Source organism: Chenopodium album, chromosome 24, assembly GCF_948465745.1.
Source record: "Chenopodium album chromosome 24, dcCheAlbu1.1, whole genome shotgun sequence".
In the NCBI taxonomy this organism is placed as follows: domain Eukaryota; kingdom Viridiplantae; phylum Streptophyta; class Magnoliopsida; order Caryophyllales; family Amaranthaceae; genus Chenopodium; species Chenopodium album.
The window spans coordinates 3,537,702-3,558,396 of NC_137857.1; the positions used below are offsets into that span (position 1 = coordinate 3,537,702).

At 31.9% G+C, this 20,695-nt stretch overlaps 3 protein-coding genes and 2 long non-coding RNA genes across 6 annotated transcripts; 1 reads left to right on the forward strand and 4 right to left on the reverse strand.

The window, feature by feature from the left end:
- Positions 1 to 272: 272 nt before the first annotated feature.
- LOC145610016 (uncharacterized) lies at positions 273 to 4,894 on the reverse strand. Its single transcript, XR_014106204.1, has 4 exons — positions 1,401 to 4,894; positions 1,206 to 1,273; positions 961 to 1,028; positions 273 to 777 (listed from the first exon to the last, which is right to left on the reverse strand). It is a non-coding gene; the product is annotated as an uncharacterized LOC145610016 (long non-coding RNA).
- Positions 4,895 to 5,022: 128 nt separating this feature from the next.
- On the reverse strand, positions 5,023 to 8,369 carry LOC145610015 (uncharacterized). Of its 2 annotated transcripts, XM_081665262.1 has the most exons (4): positions 8,160 to 8,369; positions 7,126 to 7,571; positions 5,825 to 6,656; positions 5,023 to 5,161 (listed from the first exon to the last, which is right to left on the reverse strand). In XM_081665262.1, exons 2-3 carry the CDS (start codon positions 7,528 to 7,530, stop codon positions 5,835 to 5,837), a joined length of 1,227 nt encoding a protein of 408 aa, XP_081521388.1. In that variant the 5' UTR covers positions 7,531 to 7,571; positions 8,160 to 8,369; the 3' UTR covers positions 5,023 to 5,161; positions 5,825 to 5,834. The 2 variants fall into 2 exon arrangements, with proteins under 2 accessions (XP_081521388.1, XP_081521387.1); XM_081665261.1 differs by lacking the exon at positions 5,023 to 5,161 and having other exon boundaries at positions 5,616 to 6,656; positions 8,160 to 8,367.
- A 2,323-nt stretch (positions 8,370 to 10,692) lies between these two features.
- LOC145612472 (uncharacterized) lies at positions 10,693 to 11,281 on the reverse strand. The gene is made up of 3 exons (XR_014106610.1): positions 11,125 to 11,281; positions 10,956 to 11,034; positions 10,693 to 10,842 (listed from the first exon to the last, which is right to left on the reverse strand). It is a non-coding gene; the product is annotated as an uncharacterized LOC145612472 (long non-coding RNA).
- Positions 11,282 to 12,606: 1,325 nt separating this feature from the next.
- On the reverse strand, positions 12,607 to 14,715 carry LOC145611639 (ACT domain-containing protein ACR8-like). Its single transcript, XM_081666982.1, has 6 exons — positions 14,382 to 14,715; positions 13,935 to 13,980; positions 13,698 to 13,812; positions 13,528 to 13,595; positions 12,816 to 13,385; positions 12,607 to 12,717 (listed from the first exon to the last, which is right to left on the reverse strand). The coding sequence occupies exons 1-6, from the start codon at positions 14,441 to 14,443 to the stop codon at positions 12,607 to 12,609; spliced, it is 972 nt and encodes a 323-aa protein (XP_081523108.1). The 5' UTR covers positions 14,444 to 14,715.
- Positions 14,716 to 17,250: 2,535 nt separating this feature from the next.
- Positions 17,251 to 18,388, forward strand: LOC145612762 (NADP-dependent malic enzyme-like). The gene is made up of 3 exons (XM_081668055.1): positions 17,251 to 17,459; positions 17,546 to 17,651; positions 17,805 to 18,388. Exons 1-3 carry the CDS (start codon positions 17,251 to 17,253, stop codon positions 17,949 to 17,951), a joined length of 462 nt encoding a protein of 153 aa, XP_081524181.1. The 3' UTR covers positions 17,952 to 18,388.
- The last annotated feature ends 2,307 nt before the right edge of the window (positions 18,389 to 20,695 follow it).

Below are 20,695 nucleotides of genomic sequence, written 5' to 3' on the forward strand. Positions count from 1 at the left end.
ATGGCTTGTCTTCACCACTCAAAAGCTTCATCCCTGGTCCCAAGTTCAATTGTCTAGTGGTCATTATACCAAAAAAGTAGGTTTCGTACAACATAATGCTGTATAAGAGGCTTAGAGCGACTGTTAGGCAGTAACATTATAGAAGATAAATGTAAAATATTATCTTTAGAATTTGGTCCGAGGAATAGTAAAGATTGGAACAAAGTTAGTTGAAATAGTGTATTTTTTTTCCCTTTGTTTTTAGTTGAAATAGTGTATTCATAGAAATCGAGTTATGAAGAGAATATATGAAATAGTTATTGCAATTAAGTGATGTTCATGTCTTTACTATATTGGCAATAGCATTTAATTACAAAGGCAAAAGCAGTTCATTACAAGCTAGAAAGATAATTTGAAATAAAATCATCTTCTTTCATCTTCTCCAATTCGGGTCCGAGTTTGATCTGTCTTCTGCTTGCGGATAAACTATGCAGATTGTATATATACTCTCTTCGTGTATAATTGTCACGTTAATAGTATAATTTGAACTGTAGTGACGCGATAACTGATGACAGTAGTGCTTATTACCCTCAAACTCCTGTGAAAAGTCCTGCCCTCTTATGACTGCCGATGAAATTTCCTGATTCAAGTTTCAGGCAAACATGCTGGGAACCAAAAATGTTCAAGGTGTGTGACTTTCCATGGATAGTTACATCCTTAACAACTCAATATGAATCGCCTTCAATGCCAGACTTGACGGCGTTGGCGCAACAGCAGCTGTTCAGCTGTTAACTGCCCCTAGAACAATCAGTTTGCCAACTTAATCAGGTATTAAATATTGACAACATTAATAATCACAAAATCTTGAAAACTAATTTGTAACTGTCATTCTGTCTAAAGGCTCAAAGTTCTCCACGTCAAGAAGTTATATATATAGAAGCGTAATTGAAATCTAATAAATGCAAACATTCCCCAATATACCTTCCGTCCAAGTCCCTCTCTTAGTCTCTTAAGAGAATATGGGCGAGGGGGGCACCGTCACATGGAAGCTGCAATCAATCAAAATGGGGTTAATAGACAAAAGGCTGGACATTTGGTGAGAAAATAAATGAAACAGGGCATAAAATCATTTTCGCGTACTTAATATTCATGTCAAAGGTCAGATGAAAGCATTATTTTTCATAGAACATACAAAAAACCGCTGTAATAAGATTCAGAATTCTGACCTGAGCAAGGGAGATCATTAACTGGAGCCAACAATGTGCAATAATGGTTTCGGCGCATCAATCATGATCTGTGAAAGTTACCACATACAACACACCCTTAGCAGGTGAAGCATCCTTTAAGGATCCATCAATATAAGATTCAAAATGAAGAAAGTGAGAACTCAAGAGGCTGAGATTATTGGTTGTCACTTGTACCTGTGATTTTGATGTTCAGCTGTATAAAAAGGACTTTCCTTTCCCAATCGTCCTTTAGAATCACAGGAAACGACAAATCCGATATTAGGTCCCAAACTGGTTAAGCACAAGAGTAACTGAAGTTACATACAGCAAGTTGGAATACACTTTCAGCTATTAATTGGAGAGTTACTAATCTTATCAAATCAAGCTAAAGTATTTCGAGAATTCAACAAGCAAATGCAAACTAATAAGAGAAACAATAGATATACTCCAGTAAAACAGTCTACAGCTTTCATAGTCACTATTCTTTCCCACAGACTAGAATCAAGAACAAAACAGCAAACTGTTACCCTACCCCCAAAACTCCCCGAGAGAGGAAACTGTCTCATAATATATACCATTCAGAAATGGGACATTTACTCTGCAAGAGGTTTACTCCAGAAAAGAATGTACATAGCCAGCTTTCAGACAATTTCAGAATGCATCAGCCACATAAATTCTTTTGAAATTTGAATAAAAAGCACATATACTTCTAGTTGCGACTTGGACCTGTAATACATTAAATCAGCTTCAGAAGACCTAGAATTATACTTTGTACGTGCTATCTTATTACACTGCTATGTATTTTTTTCAGCAGTTCAGCAAATGCAGTTCAGGAAAAATTAAATAATTCTTAGATGTTTTGATCCTAAAATGGCTCAAAGAAGATCCCAAAAGCAGTCCATGGCAATTTCACATAAGGACTCGGCAAGGAGCAAGGAAGAAAATTACGGAAAGAATGCAGGATCTCATAAAATTTTCTGCCCCTCTATAAGCACGACTGGATACAGGGTTTCACTGCTAATTTGGAAAAATAAAATGATAGAGGAAGAGCCACACGTTTACCTATGCTTAAAAGTAGTCAATTTCAACCTCATCATTTGCACAGCCCCAGGAACTAACTTAAGCAGACAAGACCAGGGCATGAACCCCAAGTTCCACATAGGTGTATGCAGATCCGAGAGGTGGAAGCCCTCTTAAATCAGATCTACAACCCAAAAGGAGAGATTAAAGTGGGTAATCAGGAGGCCATTCACGATAGTGATTATAGCCAATGTGAATGAAGACTTAATTAATACTTCATCATAAAAGTTTTCGGAGCTGCCAGCCATAGTATATTACTATCAGGACTCAGGCTTCAACTGTTATGATATTGCCTCAGAATTTATCTAAAATCCCAACATAGAATTCATTAATAGTAAGGCAAATCATATTCTTGTTCTATACATAGCTAGGTTTACAGAAGAACATATATACATGTCTGGCTAGCATTGAGCAGACATGTGTCTGACAATATTTAAGAAAGACTAAACTAGGAATTTCCTAATTTAACAAGAGCAACCTTGTATAACCCACTTAAAAATATATTACAGGAGGTGGTCGGTGGTAAATAGCTAGGCTTTCATCAAGGCTAAATGATAGAAAATTATCCACATCATAGGAAGCTGTTTTGTAACTTTGGCTCTGGCACAAGAACAAAGGAAACAGTAATGTATATGTTCATAAGTCCCTGAGCTCTGCTTACATGATGCAAGAAAAGGCCAAATACATGACACAGCAACTCTAATCACATGCTCTTTAAAAGACAAATTCCTTCAAGGCTTCAACCAATCATGAAGTAATTTTAGAAAATGGATCAATTTCACAACTAGTATGAATGCTCACTGGGCAAACTACTCAGATCTGTATGCAGATGAAGTCCTAATCATATCGAAAAAGAGCCAGCAATGAAAAAGGAAAGAAAGGCATTCAACCCATCCAGAACAAATATGATCACATTGCTTCTCTTATAAAGCTATTACTTCAATATTCGAATCTGATATGAGTTTATAGTTGTGAAGTGCAAAGAATGTAGCTTTCAAAAACAAACTTCAGAGTTCCACAGAGAAAAATACAGTAGCCTAGAGTACAAGATGAGCCACACAGCTCAATCGGAAACTGTCTTCACAACTTACAGTGCATAGGTTACACTTCATTCAGTGAATCAGAATAGCTAAATAATCTGAGCTCAACTAGAACCTGTGTCTGCACTATCAAAGTTCAGACACAAGATTCAAGAGCATGGCCATAAGGTAAACAGGATAAAGTGGACAACTATTTCGTGCTTCTCTTAAAAATATAAGCCTCTGCACAGAATTAGTTAGATATAGAAAGTAAAAACAAGAGACAATGGGGCATTAAATAGTCAACCCCTGACTAAAAGGGAAATTTGACCTAAAAAGAGAACAAAAGGCCAAAAAAAAAAAAAAAGGAAGAAGAAGACAAACCCTTGAATCATAGTCTATGTATTTAACATCCGAACATCCAAAAGATGGATTGCCAACATCTCTCTCTGTTATCCAAATCCCCTAAAAAAGAAGTTATGATGGAACAATTTTTACAAACAGTAACAAGGATGGATATACCAATAACAATGTATTGCATCCATGCTCACTTATATTAGGTAAAGATATGGACAAAGGTTATATAACAAAGTGAAAGTCAGCTAATAACAAAGATCACAGAAGCATGATAAGCAGGGCCTTTTCATATCCCGGTTACATATTTCCCCGAATCACAGAACAACTAGCCTCAGAGGAGCTTGAGGATTAGCAAACTTCAGTATTCTAGATAACGTTTAATATCTGGTTACAAAATATGAAATCTTCACCAGTTACACTTATATAATAATGCTCCCATCTTCCAACATATGAATCTCACTCAAAATGAGCTAAAATCTCTACTAATGCTCTCAGGAGAAAATGACATACATTGTCCAGTAGCAGCGAGTGGAATAAACCAACAACATTAGTGAATTAAGGAGCTGAGATAGATAAAATTCAATGATATAAGGAAGCCTTTTACAACGAGTAAAGAAAATGCCAAAGTTACAATTCAAACTTAATTACATAAAAGAAACAAATCTTCAACTATAAAGACACACTACATACTGAGTTACTGATAGTGTGAGAATTCACATTGAGACACTTATATCTTTACCATCTTTTGTAAGGACCCAAACCCAATTTCAAGTTTTTCTACAAGTTGAGCAACAAAAAATCTATGACTTCGTAAACAAAGAATGACATATATACTTCATTTTTCTTTCAAGTTTTCTAAATTCTGCTCACATTATCATAATAGGATGCTAAACAATCTCTAGCTAGCTTACCCTATATGAAGTGGCTAATTTCCTTCAACAAATACAGGTGAGTAAACACTATCATTAATTTCCTGAATGAGTTTATTATCCTGTTCTATATAAGGAACCATATTTTAAATAGCTATATTCATATCTCAATAGAATTTCTAGTCACATATTTGTTATCTTCACTAATGTCATAAATGATTCTTCTATCTCAATTTTCAAGGTAGCAAGAGAATTACTTTTACTTAGAGCAACCATAAACCAATCCAAGGAATGCAGGTCATTGATGAGACCATATGAGACTTAGCACAGATCAAAAGGGTAAGCTGGAATAACTCTAATCCAATGTAAAGATTGAAAAATGGAACCTTTTTAAGTATCAGCACAGATACCTTGTCGCAGACACAAGATTCTGGCTTTACATCCTTCAGCAGACAAGCATTCGAGGCACCAACATGGCCCAGAATGGAAGAATGCAGCAGCCAGCTATGCGTAACAGAGACATCAATAGCATTATAAGCTTCGATGCAGATACTGGCACAGTCACACCAAAACAGAGGTGGCAGATCCCAGTATCATCTTTATGCATCTGGAAAAGCCCCCTGCTATGGCCCTGGAAATGCATTGGGAAGTATCAATAATATCCTGAAAGGAAAATTCTTTCATTTTCTTTCTTTGGATAAATGAAACAGTTCATATGCCATGAATAAAAGCACATATCACGGCTTTAATGAGAAAGTAGTAAGGTGACCGAGGTGTAGGTCACTGCATCAATTACAAAGGCACAGATGATGGCACACTACCAAATATCAATAATATAGAAGGATCTATATGCAACTATTTATCAGCAATTAGCAAACTGCTTCAAAAATTTTACAGACTGCAATTTAACTCTTATCAAACAAGAAAGTACAAATGTGATCACAAATGTCTTAACCATAATAAAAACTGCCCCGACAAAGTTTAAAATTTAGTACAACAAATGCATCAGGATGCAAAACATTGGACAGCAAAATACTGTGAGAGAGCCAGGGGTAGGGAAAACAGGTAAAGAGAGAGACAGAGAATGAAAAGAGAGCAATATACTCAGAAATTAAAAAGCATTCATTACTTTGTCATAGTACCAAGTACAAGTATTTGTAAGTAAACTATTGAGAAACCAAAGAGCTAATACACAGGCAGCGGAAGACACAACTTGGGTTGCTTTTTTACACTTGTGAAAGACAGTCAAAGAGCCTACTATCTACTGCAATAATTGACGAAAAATTGGACAAACCTATGATTTGTCAACTAGAAGGAATGCAGGAACTAGATGCAACCAAGGTCCTTATCTCCTTCAAATGTTCATCAATTGATATATGCAGTGAATGGCGAAGGTTTGTCAATAAAAGTTCCTGTTCCCAACTTAACGGACCTGATGCATGCAATGCCCCTATAGTACAACGATAGGCTTGCAATTCTAACCTATGTATTTCTTCTGTCAACTCCTCTTTTGCAGGAAGGAAAGAATTTCCTTCCACTGGTCTCAACTGACTACAAGATTCAGCATCACTATTTTGACTGTCATTATCTTCACAAGGACCTGTGGCAAAAAAACGATGCAATTTATGGGAGTAATTCCCATAGACACTACAACTACCAACAGAAGATGAGACACTGTTATCATCATCTGATTCTAAACTAACAGAACGTGAACATCCAACAGCACCATCCGTTTTCTCCCTCTCCAAAATCAACTCAGAACACCCAGTTACTTTGTTGGTTAAAGAAGGATGCATGCATTTTTCATGCAGCATTTCTCGTGAAGAAGCAACATCATCTACCTTTTCAGGTAATTCAGGTTGTTGCCGCATGTCCTTTCTTTTCTCCACTCTAATTTTCTGCCTAGGCCCTGCATATGCTTCAATCTGAGAATAGCAATGAGATTGCTTCCTTTTCAGAGCTCTGGAAGGAATCACAAGAGATTCCTGAATGTTATCAGGATTCCTAGTGCCAACATGGTAACCCTTCACAGGTCCACACACAGCAGCATCAACCTTCTGTGACTGATTATTACCCTTTCGAGATGATGGAAGTATGAACCTTGAATCTTCACACTTGTTGGAAGCCTACATAGAGAAGCATTATACATATAAGCAAATTGATCTATTAGGAACATTGGTCCAATAAATAAAAGGTGATTGCATTCCATGTACTGTATTGTCTGTATATATAAGCAGATAAAAACAATATAGCAATGGAAGGAAACAGCCACTCTGTCATACACATTAAACAAGTCCTTCAGCAGATTGCAACCCTTTAAACAAATCAGCCTGCCCCCCAAAATAAAAGACATAGGAAAGGACTATGTTTAAAGCTTGTTGTGATGGCCTCAATGACAAACCAGATACTACAGTGAAAAGAACTAGATTTTTTTTTAAGACTTTAATTACAACAATTAGTTGCCATATAAAAAAATGGTTAAAAAAAAAAAAAAAATAAAGAACATTGAAACTGAATACCAACTACAGGGTACATCAAACAGCTAAAGTGTCAACATAGAAATCTATTAAGGAATAATGTGTATAGATAATATACCTTTCCAATCACAATCCATTCACCATCCTGCCAGCAAAGCCTTGCCCGAATATCAAACTTATTCACTTTGAGTTCAACGGTTGATCCAAGTAGCCTAACCAAAAGGTAATTATGTACCAACACCTTCAAAACTATGGCCATCTTCCAAGAATAGTTGTGAAAAACCTCAACAACATCACCAGATACCCAATCCTGTAATACATTTACTGAAGGTGGGCAAGGCCTAATCGCTTTCCGGGACACTCTTTCAACCATTCCATTCCCTGAAAGCTCCACATCCCCTTCATACTTAACAGTGTAATTGTGGCCATTACCACCTACTATCTCGGCACACCGCCATGATCCCGACGGCATCTCCTTTTGGGTCAATACCTCCACTTTGGTACCCTTCTTGAATCTCATCATAAAATCAAACTTTTCACACTAAAAATCAAATCTATATACACCTGTTACATGAAAGGAAACCCAAAATTCAGGAAGATTACAAAACAATAAAAGCAAGATCAATGACTAAAACTTACATGCATAAACAACACTATATAACAAATCATGTGTAACTGATACCAATTTGTAATTAAGACTAAATTGATATTACAGACAAAATATTAAAAAAAGCAATTTAAAAACTAATTTTCAGATTCCAACAATTAGAAATTCTCTTTTCACAATATTAATTAAAATCCCCCAACAAAAGAGTTAATTTAGCAGTAAAACCAAACGACGATCACATTTTTCTTACAAAAAGCCAATCATCACTTTATGAACTAATAAACAACAAATCAAAATTCCAGAAAAGATGATTAAAAATTAACTAAATATTAACAAAAATCATCAAAATCAGCAATCTAAGAACCACAATCAGCTAACATCAAACACAATATTCATGTAAAATAAATGATACAAACTGCAATAATCAGAATAATGTACAGATTAAAAGATCAAATTAAAGTAAAATAAATGCTTGAAATTGAAAGAATTAAAAGATGAATAAAAGATTTTAGAGAGAGAAAGAAGAGAGAGAAAGCAAAAAATACCTGAATTTGGAAGAAGAAATTGCTCTAGTTTGGTGAAGAAGAAGAAGAAGAAGAAGAAGAAGAAGAAAGGGGGGTTTGCGTTTTGTTGGTTTGTTTGTTTGTTTGCTGGTGGGAGAAGTTTGTGGTTTTTTTCCTTTTCTTTTTTATTTTCTTTAATTTCAAAAATATAAAAAATAATAATACTTGTATTTATTTAGGAAATTTTTTTTTTTTTGAGGGGAATTTATTTATGAAATTAGGAGTGCCTTTATTTGGTTGTAAAATCTAAATTTTTTTGACAAAATTGTAAAATCTAAATTGATAGGAAAAAAAAAAAAAACTATAGTATAAAAAATAATAAATAAAAAATATGAAAGGAGAATATGCTTATCATTCTTGCTTTTTAATTGGGGCATGCAATAGGTTTTTTTGTTTACTAATAATGTTTAATTTGGTTAGTACTAAGGTATGACAAGTTGTCGAATGATTAAGAATAGCTTGTTGAGGAGGAGTTAATTGTACGACATTATTCTTATATACTATCTTCGCCTACTCTTTAAAAATGCACAATTTTACTTTTAATATATGAATGATTTTTATAATGGATATTTTATTTTGAGATAAAATTTTAACATGTGATCATTTTAGATGTAATTTGATTTGTTTCTTGTTAAAGTAATTAGATATTGTGTGATCATCATATCGCAAGAAATAGGATTTTGAATTCATCAATGACTATGATTTGTTTCTTGTTTGTATATTGAAAGATCATTTAGGATTTGGATATGCTGTGGTAATATAAGAAAGCAGATTTTTTTTTTTTTTTTTTTTTTTTTGGAATTGTATGTGATATTCTTATCAAATAGTTTTATGGAAACATTTAAGGGAAAAACTAACAATAATTATATAATCTATAACTCTGTAAGGATTTACATAAAAAGAAACAACGCCTAATTTTGAAGAAATATTAAGTATTGAGTTGATTTGATTTAGTTAGAAAGATGATGTTCAAACTTTGAGCATCTTACTAATGGTTTATAATAATAGAATTGCCAATATAAAGGAAAAAGTCTTACAAATGCTAAATATAAAGAAAAAAGTCTTACACGTTTATATTCAAAGCTTGTCAATATTGTTGTTTTCATGACTTCATATAAAACGAAACAAGAAAAAAAAAAAATATTAAGGTCAACATATCATATTGATACAATTACCCAAGAATAAAATACTAATCCTTTACAATGAAAAGTAATATCTTTTTCTCAATTGGATAATCGCGGTGCAAATAATTTTAGTTTTTAAGATACTTGTTAGGGATTATGCATGATTTGAGCTTGACCGGTATTCACTTGAGAATCTTCCAACTTTATAAGTAAATCATCAACTAGAAATTATTTTAGAAATTTCTTTCAAAAAAAAAAAGAAAAAAGAAATTATTTTAGAAATTATATAGTGTATACACTAGCTTAAATTTAGAAAATAAAACTTGTGTTTCTTTTTTAATTGAATAAGTAAAAAAGCAAGTCAGCAATGTATAACGGTCCACATTAAAATGGTTTAGCATTATGTTTATTTAATTGTAAATTAAATACAAATGCTAAACAATACTAGCTACTTCGTAATTATTTATTTTTGGGCACAATTCCAACACGAACATGACCAAGAGCCCACAATATATACTCAATCCATTCAAAAGTAGCCATATTTACAATTTTGAGTTGTTCACATTAAACAAGTTGTTATTTTTCTTTATTCTGTAATAATTTTTTTTTTTTTTTTGAACAACAATTATTCTGTAATAATTAATTGTAGAGTTTAAATTGTTAGTAACTATGAAAAGAAAAAATGTGTGCATGTATAAATCAACTAATATAAGATATTTTGACTGGAACACTCATTAACTTATGCTAAATGGTAGCAAACCTAAAGTTTATAAATTGATTTTATAAAATTTGCACTTATGGACTATTACTTATATTTGCTTTCATTGATTACAAATAATAATAACAGAAAATATCCATTAAAAATAAAGGGTCGAAAAGTAAAAATGTTAAATATGGTCATCAACTAAGAAAAGGTCAAATGGCAGCCTCTTAAAATTAAATTCAACATTAGAGCATTTATAATTATTTTAATATTATGTAATATTATCTATTATGTGCTTTATTGAATTTTGCTAATCTATACTTAGATTTATTTTATAATCTCTCAATAGCAACTTATCACATTTATTACTTTAATAGATTTTGGTGATTCATTTGTCTTAGTTTTTCTTAAGTTTCGATAATGCTTATGGAACCATACTACAGTAAAAAAAAAGTAGTGACTCAAGACAGACTAACCTCTATCGCAAACAAGCAACCACTACTTCAATTTTCAATCACTCTGCCAGTTCACATTAGCAACATTACGAGTACAATTATTTAGCTAGACATAAACGCAGGCTCAATCTCTTTGAAATGCAACATTTACCGAAACTATAATCCAATCTACGAACCATAAATGAAGGTTCAATACACACAAACGAAGGTTCAGTATTCAGTCCTTCCAAATAAAGCAACATTTAAAAAACTCCATTTCTTCTAAATTCATAAACAATAATTCTTACAAGGTTTTTTCCCTCGACAATGACACGATTTTGAGACCGAATCACCCGCTTAATGGTACCGGTTTCACCTCTATCTTTGCCTCTGATAATCATCACCTGAAAAAAAAAAAAAAAGTTAACTCAAAAAATAAAATTATGGAATTTTACAAAAAAAAAACAAAAAACAGAATTAGGGTTTAAGAAATATCCCAATAATTTTGGGCACTTACATTATCACCTCGAAGAATCTTCCAATTCCTTATAAGTTTTTGAGCTGCCTTCCATCCCATCCTCGATCAAACAAAAACCCTAATAAAAATACATAGAAATTTGCTGTAAATTTGAATTGAAATTGATATTTGATGATTTGAAATTGTGAAGAAAAAAAAAACACCTTACTTTAGAAGGTGCTTTAACGGAGGAGTGAGAAAGGTCAAAAGCCGCTTCAATGGAGAATTCAGGTAATGCGCTTCAATGGAGGAAAGAGAAAGGAGGTGCAGTGTAAAAGACTTGAGCTCCAAAGGAGATGGAAAAATGTAAACGGAGGAAGATTAATCATGCATATACGGAGTAATGTCGGTCGTTGGATCTAAATAATATCTAACGGTTGTAATTTTTTTTGGATCGTTTTTGGTTTTTAAGTTTTTTTTTTTTTTTTTATGAAAACAAAAAAAAAAAATCAAAAATAGGAAACAAGCTAAGGCCCCGTTCTTTAGAGCTGTTCTGCTCTGCTGAGCCTGCTCTATTCTACTCAAATCAAATATGCTCTGCTCTACTCAAATTAAATCTACTCTGCTCTGCTCGGCTCTATTTTCAAATAATAATTAATAATAACAACAACAATAATTAATATTCAATAATAATAATTAATAATGTATTGATGATAATAATTTATTATAGTATGAAATTTATCATGAAATCATCACCTTTTATGTTAAGATTGAACTATATTCTGATTTATTATACATGTACGTGTTTTCCATAAGGCAAACTATATATGGTATGCGCCACTTGTTGAAGTTGTGGTATATAGTGTTAGTGATGCTTGCTTTTATCAAAATAAACTAGCCTTCTGTCCCGTGCAATGCACGTGTAATCCCCCATATTTTTAAATATATTATAAATGAAATTATATATTATTTATAATATTTATTTGTATTTTTCCGGAATTTAATTTCAAAAGTTTCAAATTATTTTTGGGGTTGATAAACGATTTTATTACAAAGAACTTTTTATGAACCTTCCTTCTATAATTTATGTCCAACAAACAAACCAAACCCAGTTTACTTTCTTAATTGACCCATTAATTTAATGAGGCCCAATATCCCTACTTACCCTACTACCCTCTCTCCTATAAATACCCCATTCATCCCCAAAAATTTCCTCACACAAAGGTTAGTCTTATTTTCTTTCTCCTTTGTTTTATTAATTTGTGTAATTATAATTATTGATTATGGGTTTTGATTTTATTGTTTGAAATTAATTTAATTAGTATCAAATTGTATTTTGATGATTAAACTTTATAATTTCAGATTTTATAAATGTTATAATTTTCAGATTTTGTAAATTTAATAACCTAGGGTTTTTAATCATTGAAAATCATGATTTTAGGGTTTTTATGAACAATCGATTTAGGGCTTTTATAGTAATGATGTTTTGAAATTTTGGTGATTATACTACTAATTAGTTTAACTTAATTCCATATTATTTTGAACACGTAAATTCGTGTTTTAATGTTTAGATTTTGGTTCGTGCAATGCAAATAATTCAAACTAATTCCAATCCAAAATCTATTTTTATATTACTGATAGAGTTCGGTTAGGTAAAGAAAAACACGAATGAATATATACACGTAGATGGATGTAGGGAAATGAATCAGGATTATACCTGAGATGATCTCCTTCGAATGGAGGCTTGTAAACACTGAACAACGCGTTGCCTTTCAGCATCAGAGCTGATTGGAGTACCATCTGTATGCCTAATGTAAAATTCCTGAAACAGAAACAAACAGAGCAATATTAGCTAAGTGGCTCAGATGAAAATCATCCTTTTACAATCAAACAAAACACGGAAGGTGCTCAAATAAATACCAGATAAGCTCGGCTCCCTTGAGTATTGATTGTGCCATGAAAAAGAACATATTCCATATCAGTCAATGTACAAACAACATCGAACAAGATCTTAGGCCGATCTTTGCACTGAATATTCACAACCGAGTACCCTCTCTCGTTCCAATTTTGGACACTAACATCCGGGAAATCATGTTTCATAGAGCTGGTAGATGGGGTTCTCTCATAATCGCGATCATCAAACATCATTTGATGAAGTCTTCGCTCAGTATGAGTAACAGCCATCGAAACAGTAGTCTTAGCACTCCTAATATCATTATCCCCTTTAAGAACCGGCCTTAACCTCGCCTCAATTCTCCTAATCCTATGCGAATCCTCGATTTGGCACCCGGAATCACAGTCTTTAACATAGATAAGGGAAGCAATTCTTCCATTGTGAGTCCATACTTTAGCATCCATTACAGTACAATTCAAATCCGCCAATACAGCAAACACCTCTGATAACAGACCTATTCTATCTGTGCCTGTTAATTCTAGAGCCGTAACGCCTTTGTATTCGCAGGATCGAGTAAAATGAATGCTACCAAGTGACTGTCAACCAAAATAGGAAACATATCAGCTATCACCCCTCAATCCCGAATCAATAATCATGTGAATCAATAATCATGTTCATAGTGTAATTTAAACTATTAAATCAATACAAACAACAAAAACCGAAAAATTAGTTAATTACCTGTTCCATGTAGCTAATAACGCTTTCATCTTTCAATTTGTTTCCGTTAAGATCAGTTACATGGAAAACTGCAGAACACAAAGTTAAAAACAGGGTTAAATTTTTTAATTACAATAATTAATGAAAAATGGGTATCTTAAAATCCTCAAAAATTAAATTTAATTACTCACCGTCCATGAACCATCTGCCATCGGAAGAAATATAAGCTTTCTTAATGGAAAGATTAAGATCTGTGATCACTTGAACAGCTTCTAATAGAATTCCATGTTTTCTAGCACTATCAACCTACCAAAAATTAAATTAAATCAGATTAATTATTATCAAAAAAAATTAATATATATTATCAAAAAGTGAACTAGATAAAAACCCAGAAAATATTTTAATTAGAGAAGGTTGATTGTAATTACCTTAACAAGGGTGGAATTAGGACAAACAGCATTGTCAATTGCAACTCTGTAGAAAAAAATCACATTAAGGGTTAGATTATCAGAAAATTAAAAAATTAACAATTAATTTTTTTATTTTTTTAATAACAGCTTTGAAATTCAAAATTTTTTGAAGGTGTGAACGGAAAAAGTCGGTGGCCGGTCGCTTTTTTTTCTTTTTTTTTTTTTTTTTTTTTTTGTGGGAGAATTTTAAAAGGTGGCGAGCTTCTGGAAATACCGAAAATCTTAAAGAAGAAGCAACCAAAACAGTCTAAAATTAATATAACAATAAAATGATCATCAAACATTTTGAAAATAAATTGATAAATTTCCCAGAAATAATATTAAAAAAAAAAAAAAAAAGGAAATAGATTGAGAAATTCCTGAAAATTTTAAAACAAAATGATGATAAGAAGAAGAAGAACAAACCTGGGTGTATCTAAGCGCAAAAGAAGCTTCTCGAATTCATTCAAACAAGCAGGCCACTCCATAACCAAAAAATAATAATCTGATAATCTCTCTCCTTAAAACGATGTCGTTGATAGAATGAAACCCAGAAAAATAGGAGGATAGTTAGTTGAGAGAGATTGTCCGAGGTTGGAGGAAGACGAAGGAGAAGAATAATAAGTTTTGTGAAATTTTCTCTCTCTACTGTGAGGAATGAGGAAGGAGGAGCGGAAACCACGGTTTCTCAATTGTTATAAAGAGTTGCTTTTTATATTCACAAGTTTCTTACTTTCTCTCTCCTCTCATTATGGTAACCTTATTTTTTTATTTATTTATTTTTTTTTTTTTTTTTATGATTTTATGGTCTCTCTTCTACCTTTAAAAGGCATGAAATTTTTAGGGTCGGGTTTTTTACTTAGCCGTGGACCACGACTGTGCCTCTACGCAAATTGTATGGGGTCCGCGAGATCACCTCCTGTGCTTAACTAACTTAAGCTTATTACTAATCCGTCTACATAAACAATGATTATACATTTAAGCGTATTTAGTTAGATAATGTAAGTATAATCGTGATTCGTAGGATTATATACGGTTAGTCATTTTGATGCATGTAACGTGTGTAATACACGTGATGCATAAATTGTTATTTATCTACTAATGGAAACTTTCACTTATCAAGTGATAACTATAAGTGTAATTTTAACGGTTGAGTTGATATTATGTTAGGTGTGGGGAGATAGTAACCCATTTACCGAATATTTTTATATTGTCTTTTAAACCGTTAACACTATCTAAAAACTGAATACAATCAATACTTTCAGTTGTACCAGTAAAGAACTAAATATGATCTAATACGGAGTATAACTTTTGATAATTGTATAATCCAAACAATCATATTGGTAGATTGGTTAGGGCTCTTTTCTTCTCAGCTTATTTTTCTTAAGCTTTACTTAATATATTTATGTATTATATTTACTACTACCTCCATTTCATGTTTTTTGCAACTTTGGGTATTATTTATAAGACATAAAATATTCCAAAGTTGCAAAAAATATGAAACGGAAGTAGTATAAATTATTCATAAAAATGAGCCGAATATTAGCTTTAAAATTTACCATGTTAGAATCTTTGCCTTAACCTCTCCCCAAAAGAGATTACAGGCCCGCAGCAACCCAACCAATGAGAGGAGTTTTATGTTGGCTGTTGGTAGAAATATTTTTTACAGGTTGGTTGGAATTTCCAGCTAGGATGACACGTGGCTTATTTACGTAATTGGTACTTTGCTTAAATTCCACTCTAAGAGACATTCTCATGCAAATCAACCCCCCACCCCAAAAAATAAAAAATAAAAAAATTAATTAATTTAATTTAATTATCTGAAAATGTAATGTTTTTGAACCGTTGCCAATATATTTGCAAAATCTCCAATCCAATATTGCTTTCCCTTTTATAATCATGAGATTTTTTCATTGCGCCAAAATATGCAATCACCATGAGATTTTCTATTATATGCCTTAATAATATCAGATAGCTGCTTAATATATTTATAGAAGAATTGCAATAATAAAGAAAAGATTTTTGTCGTATCTAGAGGATAATAAAATCAATTAATAAATTTCCTTTTTAAGGTTTATGTTTCCAATCTTCATCATTTAAATTTTTTTTCTTTCCATTATTTATTGACAAAGTTGCTATGAAATAGTTATTGTATACTTGTATCTTAGCATATGTGCATAGACATCTATAAGATTGCCGCGCACTCATATCTTTTATAATTCGATGTATCTATTATATTAAGAGATTCTTATCAATATACAAAACATACATGCATACATATCCACAAGATCACAAATATCCTTTTATAATAAAATCAAATATATGTGTAAGGAATCGCCCACGATTCTGCTTATGCAAATGTATCAATAATCTACCATGATCCTATTTTAAAAGGAATCCAAGGATTTGTGCGATTATTACCTCGATTCTATATGTTCTTTACCTTTATTGGTTTCATTCGTATGAATGATTTAGTAATTTGTGATGACACGCATGCTTATTGCTACGAACCTAATTAATAATTTGGATAATTTTATGACTTTATGAGTTAAATATAATTACCATTGTATAATTGTATTATTATAAATTTAAATAACATTCATTTCTCACGTACGTTACATTATGGATGGAATTCGTTGGTGTTAAGATTTAATGAAAAAAGTAGAAAAAATGCACGTCGAAATCAGAGTGTAATTGAAGATACTCCATGCAGCTAGCTAGCATCGAAAGGCGAATCTCACGTACAAATTCGATTAGTGTGATGTGGCTCTTGGCTCTTGCATTGTTGGAGGAACAATCATTTATGTTTCCATACGAGAAGTGAAAATTGGGTAACTTGATGCTTTTATCAATTTGTACTGTAATATGTGATATAGTTACAGTACAAGAAAGCATCATTAACAACATTATCCAACATTTTCGAATTCGATTCTTTTAATTTATCAATTCAACATAATTCTATGGATTCACGTTGAATTTTATCTAATACGAAGTATTTCATAATAATTATATTTTTTTAATATATATAGAAGTAGAAATATTTATTTTTATGTCCAAGCGATTGGAATTAGTTTGAATATATTTTTATAGTACATTAAAACATACTACAGTAAAAAAACCCTAAATCTATTTTTATATTGTAATAAATGTGATGTTTCATCTAGTGCATATAAGCAGATCGCTTGATAACGATTTAGTATAAATATCCCTCGTGTATGATTTGTTATTTATGCTTCAATAAGATGAGATTCGGTCAATTTCACTCAACAAACCACTGAAATTAATGAACAGGATAATGAAATGGTTGATACAAGTATTATATAATGATATCTGCATTCTCTGCCTTTTGCAGGAAAGGAACGAAAGGCTTTTCTACAGGCTTCTTATTGAGAATGTTGAAGAGTTACTCCCAGTGGTCTACACCCCAACTGTTGGCGAAGCCTGCCAAAAGTATGGGAGTATCTTCAGGCAACCTCAGGGTCTCTTTATTAGTTTGAAGGAAAAGTATGTCTGTGCCTTGAATTATATCTCATCCTTTAAGTAAAGTCCTTTTGCAGCATTTAGTTGACAGTTGAGTGTGATTTGTAAAGGGGAAGAGTCCTAGAAGTGCTGAAGAACTGGCCGGAGAGGCACATCCAAGTTATTGTTGTTACCGATGGTGAGCGGATTTTAGGTCTTGGAGATCTTGGTTGCCAAGTAAGTTATCTGTATCTTTGTTTTACTTTTTTAAATTTTGTTTTATATTCATATGATTTTACTTTATTATGGGTTGTGTGCATACTCTTCACAGTTGATGAGCTTTACTGTAGTTATGAAGATGACTAATTGTAATGGGCTATATCTTTTCAGGGAATGGGAATACCAGTTGGAAAGCTTGCTCTATATACTGCTCTTGGTGGAATTCGTCCATCATCGGTATGTGCTTGCCTGTTCATGCACGGGCCCCATTTTATTTATTCTGTTTTCTTTTTCTTGGTGAATAGCAGAAATTTCTGAAATGCAAAAATTTATTAGTGGAAGGGAAGAATATATATTGCTTTTCACTAGCACTTAGGGCCTGGTCTCTTCGGTTCAATTTGAGTTTAGCTCAGCTCCAATCAGTTCAGTTCAATTTCTAATTTCCTTCTATCATAAAATATTCAATTCAGTTCAGCTCAGTTCTGTAAATCAAAATAGGCCCTTAAATAGCTGTTTAAAATTCTGAATTTACTGAAGTTTTTTTTTAATTTTTTTTAATTTTTATTTTAATGTGGTTTGGATAGTTCCATGAAGACCATTTCGCCTTTGTTTTGTAGCTTGGTACTTTTTTTGACCTTTATAATTCTTGTTTGTGCACGTGGTTTATGTGCTTGCCTAGTGCCCTTGCCTATATGCATACAAGTTGCTACTGCCCTTTTGAGTGCTTCTTTATGCCCGTAGTAACTACATATCAACGTGCTATGATTTCCTGACTTATTGTGTGTCTTAGAATGTGATGTTTGATGATGTATATAAGGAGCTCAATCAGGTCAAACTTGAATGCAATTTCCTTTTTTTGGGTACAAATAAATGTGCAAAGAGAATAAGATGAGCCTTCAAAATAATTCAAAACTTATTACTTTAATAGATTTTGGTGATTCTTCACTCATCTCTCAATCCTTTTTTATATTAAACTAATTCAAAATAATTCAAAACTTAAGCCTTCTGGTCCGTGCAATGCACGGGTTATTCATATAAAATTGTATTGAGAGATAAGTGAAGAAATATCAGTAAGTCATTATAGGGTATAATATGTAATCGGAAACATGATTAAAGAAATTAAAATTATGGAACTTTAATCGAAAAAGAGGCTTAAATAGAAGTTGGAAGGGCTAAAATTAAAGAGAGAATAGGAAAAGGTTGAATTAAAGGGGAGAGATGAAGATGAAGAGATGAAGTGTGTATGAAAAATTAAGTATAAGTTTAACGAAAGAATTAAAAAAAAATGGTGCAATAAAAAATTAACAGTGTAAGATGACATGTGGCACCATGGTTAGAGAAGTGTAATAGAATGGATGAGGACATGTGTCTTTCTTAGTTTCCTGGTTATAGTTTTTAAATACTAAAGTATAGAGTATAGATATAGATATAGATGGATGAGGACATGTGTCTTTCTTAGTTTCCTGGTTATAGTTTTTAAATACTAAGTATAGATTCAATTCAAGTGGCAGCCAACCAACATGGGGCATTCATAGGGTCCATCTTATGACCATAGAATTCTTATTAAAGAAATTCAATCTCACAAAATAACCCAAAGTTTTTTGTATAACAAAGGACTAACAATTGCTTGCATAAGCACCAATGCTACCAACATTTTGGAGTTGGTATACCAGAGTATAATAATTAATATGTCTAGACTAACTTTCTTTATTCTTTCCCTTCATTTTCGCTTGTTATAATTAACCTTCTTGTGTGAACGGTCAATATAACAAATTAATCTACATAATGAGAGGTTTGACAATGACGAGAGCAACAATAATAATGTCAAAATCTTAATTAAAGAATGAGATTCGATGTAAAAATTAATGCAAAAGTATTATATGTGGTACGTGGTTATTTACAGAGATTATTACTGATATACTCAAGATCTCAACAAATATCACTCTATTTCTTTTAACAATTTTAACTTTAGAAGATAGAAAGATATATAGATTTTAAGTTTTTTGTGTTACTACAACCTTACAACATGATATATTGAGTGACACATTCATAAGATTCATTACCACATCATGTCATCATATTTTCCTTCAACACAATCAATGATTATTTGTTACTTCCTCTATCTCTCATAATTAGTTGATTAATTCAATTTCTTGTAACATCATTGTCTACATAATATAAATTTGTGCATTGCACGAGTATAATAAACTTTTTTTTTTTTTTTTAACATTTTTAAGTATCTAATTTTTGTTTGAAGTGAGAGCAATGTTTCTAGATCATACAATAATATAGGGAAAATGAAGAATCAAAGCAATATTACTTCATGAATTCTTAATTACAAGAATTATGCTGCTCTCTCTCAAAATCAATAAAAATAATAATTAAAAAAAAAAACCTATGGGGTACGACTACTTAAATACCAATCAATAAGCTAAATTTACTTAATATTCGTGATTAAAGAGTCATAAATAATACTCAGTCGTACTAAATCAACAATTTAAATAAATAAGATCATTCTTACAAGGGGAAATTAAATATAATTAATCCGTTTGTAAAAAAAAAATTAATAGTCACGTGTTCACTTTTTGCAAAAATCCAATGCAACATCTAACCATTAATCTATCAAAATTATGTGAAACTATGATATATAGTTATATACTTATATGTACATACGAATCAAACAAAATTGCGCATGAATATGTACTTTTTCTTGTAGATTAAATTAATCGATGAGTATTGGATTCAAATTTAATTAGAATCTATAAAGATTCCATATAAGAGTAATAATATGTAACAAAAGATGTATATACACAACATTAAGAGTAGTACAAAAAAAAAAAAAAAAACAAAAAAAAAAAAAAAGAAAAAAAGTAAAGGAAATAGGAAAAGGTTGCTTTTTGTATGCAAATTTATATAAAGAATTTTAGATGAAGAAATGTTGATCACATATAATAATCCAATAGAATGAAGTTGCAAATAAAACACAAGGGGGAAAATGATAGTTGGAGAATTGAAGAATAGGAAAACTATTGGCAAGAATTAAACGGTGTAGACCTTTTTTC

Bases quoted from the DNA above. Each gene is read 5' to 3' on its own strand.
- LOC145612762 (XM_081668055.1), top strand. From the start codon at position 17,251: ATGAAATGGTTGATACAAGTATTATATAATGATATCTGCATTCTCTGC. The intron at 17,460-17,545 runs GTATGTCTGTGC...TGATTTGTAAAG, and splicing joins TTTATTAGTTTGAAGGAAAA to GGGAAGAGTCCTAGAAGTGC. The intron at 17,652-17,804 runs GTAAGTTATCTG...ATATCTTTTCAG, and splicing joins TTGGAGATCTTGGTTGCCAA to GGAATGGGAATACCAGTTGG.
- LOC145611639 (XM_081666982.1), bottom strand. From the start codon at position 14,443: ATGGAGTGGCCTGCTTGTTTGAATGAATTCGAGAAGCTTCTTTTGCGC. The intron at 13,813-13,934 runs GTAATTACAATC...AATTTTTGGTAG, and splicing joins CTAATTCCACCCTTGTTAAG to GTTGATAGTGCTAGAAAACA. The intron at 13,596-13,697 runs GTGAGTAATTAA...TGTGTTCTGCAG, and splicing joins TGGCAGATGGTTCATGGACG to TTTTCCATGTAACTGATCTT.
- LOC145610015 (XM_081665262.1), bottom strand. From the start codon at position 7,530: ATGATGAGATTCAAGAAGGGTACCAAAGTGGAGGTATTGACCCAAAAG. The intron at 6,657-7,125 runs GTATATTATCTA...TTCTCTATGTAG, and splicing joins AATGGATTGTGATTGGAAAG to GCTTCCAACAAGTGTGAAGA.